This window comes from Populus alba, chromosome 5 (genome assembly GCF_005239225.2).
Source record: "Populus alba chromosome 5, ASM523922v2, whole genome shotgun sequence".
Classification (NCBI taxonomy): Eukaryota; Viridiplantae; Streptophyta; class Magnoliopsida; order Malpighiales; family Salicaceae; genus Populus; species Populus alba.
In genome coordinates this window covers 7,708,282-7,713,398 of record NC_133288.1, presented here as the reverse complement: position 1 = coordinate 7,713,398, position 5,117 = coordinate 7,708,282, and the positions used below count along the sequence as shown (strand labels likewise).

At 34.2% G+C, this 5,117-nt stretch overlaps 1 protein-coding gene across 3 annotated transcripts; it reads right to left on the bottom strand.

Moving 5' to 3' along the window:
- Window positions 1-553: 553 nt before the first annotated feature.
- Window positions 554-4,672, bottom strand: LOC118054081 (uncharacterized protein At4g15545). 3 transcript variants are annotated; one of them, XM_035065525.2, is made up of 10 exons: window positions 4,079-4,672; window positions 3,539-3,607; window positions 3,229-3,282; window positions 3,044-3,110; window positions 2,827-2,907; window positions 1,752-2,009; window positions 1,440-1,485; window positions 1,266-1,344; window positions 1,039-1,177; window positions 554-641 (listed from the first exon to the last, which is right to left on the bottom strand). In XM_035065525.2, exons 1-9 carry the CDS (start codon window positions 4,355-4,357, stop codon window positions 1,085-1,087), a joined length of 1,026 nt encoding a protein of 341 aa, XP_034921416.1. In that variant the 5' UTR covers window positions 4,358-4,672; the 3' UTR covers window positions 554-641; window positions 1,039-1,084. The 3 variants fall into 3 exon arrangements, with proteins under 3 accessions (XP_034921416.1, XP_073265214.1, XP_073265215.1); XM_073409113.1 differs by having other exon boundaries at window positions 554-1,177; XM_073409114.1 differs by having other exon boundaries at window positions 554-1,177; window positions 3,044-3,107.
- Between the last annotated feature and the right edge of the window lie 445 nt (window positions 4,673-5,117).

The following is a 5,117-nucleotide window of genomic DNA, read 5'->3' as shown; positions in this document are numbered from 1 at the left end:
TAAAATCCCACATGGAATTGTTTTAGGGTGTTACGACTAAACAAATTTAATTATTAATTAAACAATATACCCCTATCCTATTTTGCTTTTGTCAATGGCATGTTTTACCAGAAGTTCAAATATTCTTCGTAATGGTCAGGGCAAATTATCACCCAATTGCTTTTAAGATTGGAAAAAATATATATATAATGGGTACAAGTTCTCTTTGAGATTGCTTGATAAGATCTGCTGCTTCCACAATTCACAATTTATGATGCGGCTTCAAAGATTCTTCTCGAGTGATTTATATTTATTGCAGGCTACTGTTGAAGCAACCAGAAGAGTATCACTGTGTGAGACTGTGTGTGTGTGTGTGTGTGTGTGTGTGTGTGTGTGTGTGTGTGTGTGTGTGAGAGATAATGCCACAATGAAGAAAAAATCCCTTGTTTGCAAGTACAAGATATAAAAATCTTGCATGATAACAAGAAGCACTAATGGCTGAGCAGGTCATACGAAAACCTCCAATTATTTACATTCTTATTCCAGTTGCTCAAAAGAAACAGCTACTATCCTCTCTTTTTTTTTTTTTTTAAATCAATTGCCTTAGAGAATTTACGCCAAAGCAATCTTCATAGAAGATGGGAACAAGTCTGATCCACGACCTGCCAAGCAATCGTTGTCAGTCGAGGTAGAATTCATCAATGTCCAAAAACCCAATGGAACTCTGTTTCAAAGCTTTGTTCAGGAGATAAATATTTCAAATGAGCAATTAATTTAGACTAAAGAAAAATATGATCATGAATAATATTCTACAAAAGGATAAAAAAAAAAAAAGTGTTGACACAAATCCAGCAAGGCAGCTTGGAACCAACGAAAGTCATTCCAAAGATTTTCAGACACTGTTCAGATCACCACCATTCAAAGACCCAGATGATGAGACAGTCCTGTGAGGTTTCATCTAGGGATAGTGGCAATAGCATGACCTCTTTACAAACCAGAACAGAAACTTAACCCAACCACCCCCCTGACACTCAGACTGAAGACTAGGAACATGCATACCTGATATCTATCTAGAACCTTCCTAGCTACATGAACAGCTTGAGGTCTAGTGTATGTTGCGATTAAGCAATCCTTGGAAAGAAAGATAAAGATCTTTGTTTTCTGTCCCAAATATCTCTCCTGCTTTCCTTAAAGTTTCCTGAAAGATGACGTATAAAACATGTTATTCCAAACAAATACCATTCAATTGGATCAATATATTTTGTAATTGAAGGATTCAATGCAACCTCTCGAGTTTGTTCTTGACCATTTAGTTTCTTGATGTTAGCCAGAAATGCACTGAACTGTTCATATGATAGGCGACTCCTGAATTGCAAATGTAATCAAATCAGTTACAGAAGAACCCAAATAATGGAGCTATCAATTTGAAATAAATTATCCAATCAGAATACTAGACTCACCTGGCCTGACGAAAGAACTCCTTTCCATCCATGCGTGGGGGGCGACCTATACAAAATACCATTATAAAATAAAATAATGTCAGAAAAGAGAAAAATAATCTTAAATTGCGATGGGAGTGTAAGTTTCCATAGATTTCAATCGACAAGTAACAGAATGGCCACCAGAACAGATGCTTGACTTTGTGAGCTGCAAGAGGACATTACGCTAACCAATAGCAGCAAAAAACTATATTTGTTGCAAGCTCCAGTATTGATTTGTCAGATATACAAAAAAAATTTGACATCTAAGAGATTGCAGTGATTCTCATAAACCTGGAATTGGACGACCACGGGGAGGAGAGTTTGCCGCTGATGATTGCTGGCTTGATGGGTACCAAGAAGAGAGGGAAGCTTGTTTATCATACTGAGGCTTTGTAGGAGAAGTTGCCCCTGAGGTTTTCTGAGGAGATCCAGCAGCAGAATAACCTTTAGGAGATACACTTGTAGAAATAATGTTTGGAGTTCTAGTTGGAGTACGCCTTGGTGTAATATATGGGGTGATAGAAAATCTTTGTCCAGCATGCCTAGAAGCTGTTAGACCAAATAATCAGCTTATTCATAAATAACATGTACAATTAGCCCTCTTAACAGTAATATTATCATTCAGTAATATCCTCATATAATCACCAGAAACCACCCAGATTTCATAAATCCTAGCCTCTTTAACATCAATCAACCAATAATCAAAAGAAAAAAATAATTACTATTTACAAGAATAAAAAAGCACTGCTATAGGATATAAGTAACTCTAAGGTGCATATTGTGGTTGCCATTTAGCAATAGAACAATTCAAAAAAACTTCTCACAATAGGATGGAGAAAAAGACCTGCTATACAAGAAGCCGCAGGCACTTTTGAGCTGAGGCTTATTTCAGTTAAATTAGCTTTTATTTTTGGAGAAAAAGGTAGAGCAGAATACAAAGAACAGTTTTCTTATGTTTATAAAGTTTTTTTGAGAATCGAGATAAAAATCCAACAACCATTTTTTAAGTTTTACTGTATTTTCAAGGCTGTGGTATTTCAACAAGACCTTTCCTCTGAATGATGACGCATTAGTGCATTGCATCATCAATGTAAAAAATGTGAGCTATCTAAACAATGTCACAATCAGCGATAACTATAAGTTAAAATTGGAATGATTTGTACATAACGCTCATCTGTGATACTCTTACCATGCTAGATGAAGTTAGTGTAAAGTGTTACTTTACCACTTTAAAACATACAGTTTCTTGTTTATGTTTGAAAGTAGCTAAAAATGAATGCTGGGATACAATAACAGATGTTGGAATCTGTTCTAACAAAACATAAATAAGCATATATAGAAGGATTAAAGAAGACAGGTTCAATACCCTCATCAATACTATTGTTGTTTCCGGTATCAGTACACCCACTGAAAGAATGGTGGGTTACATAGGCATTCATCCCCTCATCTACAAAGCATGAAAGTGTAGAGATAAGAAAATAGGTAATTTCCTTGAACAACGAGAAAACAGTTAGTAAGTATTTTCCTTTTATTTCCAAGAGTTTACTAAATAAAAAAGCTTTATCAAGCCAGGTTAATAGTACCTTTGTCGGGATAGACTCTAGGAACTGATTGATCACAGGTGCCAATATCCACGGATTCAGCTTGCTGCTAAAAAAAAGTGCAACTAATTAGTGTCTTTTGAAATTCCAAAAACAAACTCTGCATATACGAAATCATGAAATTATAAAACAAATACAGCCTATAGTAGCCAAATGTGGCATCTTACCGATGAACTGTCATCACTTAATGACTGCATTAGTTGCCTCTTAAATGTCTCCAACTGCCAATACTCGTAACGTATTAGTTGTTTCTTTTGGCAATGCCAAACATCAAAAACAGCACACTAGACAAATATAAAAAATGACTGCCTTTTACGAAGAGGAAGAAATGGAGGCTAGTCAGCAAACTGCTATTTTTATTGATGTGTTTATGTGTAAGATGTTAACAGAATCCTAATCAGAAACAACTCATGTAAGCAAAACAGAAATGAGGAAACAAACAAATACAAGCATTTTGAGTTTACTAGAATCTCTCACCTTTGCCAAATCACGTCCAAGTTTCTTTGCAGTCATTGCCAGTGAATCCCTTTCCTTTGAAAGTTTCACCTTCATTTTGATATCAAAACAACTATCAAATTCAATTCTGTTCAGCCGTATTAATATTCAAATAACATTTAAAAAAAAAAAAACAGACAAACAATATTTTCTATTTCATTCCAATTAAACAAATAACCCACAATTCATTTAAAAAAAAAACCCTTCACAAAAATCAAACTAATTAAACAAATATTTTTCAAAACACCATTTGAAAATATATATATCAAAAACCGGAAGAAAAAAAGGTAGTTATGTCCTTTATTTTCCCAATAAATGCAAAACCCCCCCAAAAAAAATAGAATTCAATCGTTTATCCTCATACCCATACAAAATACAACACCCACCAATCATTTTCAAAAACCCACTATCAAAATCAATCAAATTACACAATAAAAAAAAGCCCAAATTGACAAAACCCAACAAAAAAAAGTTCACAAACTTTCTATCATTTAAGCCTTCAAAAACACCGTGTCTACTCACATTTTCATCGAGAGTTAGACTCAATTTGGATTCAGATTCCTGGCAGACACGTTGCAAGTTACCCAATTTCTCTTGAAGCTCAAAAATAATATGATCCTTCTCTAACATCTTCTGCTTCATGCGACCCATCTCAGATTCCAAATTGGAGACGCGGGATGCAATTGCCATGGATGTAATCTTCCTTGCCAGATCCAGTTGTTCATATGGGTCCATTGGAATCACTGCTAAGATCTCATCTGGTAAGCTAAAATCAGTCCCTCCTGTTGTATGCTGTGACATAGTTGCTGATTACTACAAAAATGATATTGCGGGATTCCTTTGGGTTTGCTTAAGGAAGATGTGTACGGGGGAGGAAGAGGGGGAATTTGGACAATAATAAAAATGGGTTTTTGTTTTTGGTAAGGAAAGGAAGGGTTTTTTTTCTTTCCGTTTCTTTTACTACGCGTGTCTTGGCTTTGTTGTTGCCGCTGCCGTCGTTGTATTGATGAGATAGCGAAGTGTATAAATTTGAATTTGGGTGAATCATCTGAGGGGTTGGTGTCTAGGTTTGAACTTTTGGAGGGTTTCCCTCCAAATGGGCAAAAGTTGCGATCAAACTTGTGATTCTGTCTTCTAGTTTTGTACCCGCGTGGCAATTATTTTTGTTTTCAATAAAAAAATATGAAGGTTTTTCTAATATATTTTATATATATAAAAAAATTTCAATCATAAATCAAAATATCTATATATACATGTATTTAATTAATTAAATTGATGCTTCATTAATAAATAACTAAGATTAAAATATTTGATCTTAAAACACGGGTTTATACTTAATTGTGTTTAACAAGTATAATATTATTTTCATTTAGTGAAATAACTATTTATGTCAACAAGAGAAAAAAAAATTATAATTCAATCTTGAATGATAAAACTGAAAAAAAAAAAAAACAAAAAAAAAAACATTGGTCAACTCGTGTAGACGCGTTGACCTTGCAACCATAAGCACATAATTGAGACAACCTCATAAAAATAAAAGTGATAAAAAAAACATGAAAAT

Bases quoted from the DNA above. Each gene is read 5' to 3' on its own strand.
- LOC118054081 (XM_073409113.1), bottom strand. From the start codon at position 4,357: ATGTCACAGCATACAACAGGAGGGACTGATTTTAGCTTACCAGATGAG. The intron at 3,608-4,078 runs GTGAGTAGACAC...ATCAAAATGAAG, and splicing joins GTCTAACTCTCGATGAAAAT to GTGAAACTTTCAAAGGAAAG. The intron at 3,283-3,538 runs GTGAGAGATTCT...GAGTATTGGCAG, and splicing joins TTGGACGTGATTTGGCAAAG to TTGGAGACATTTAAGAGGCA.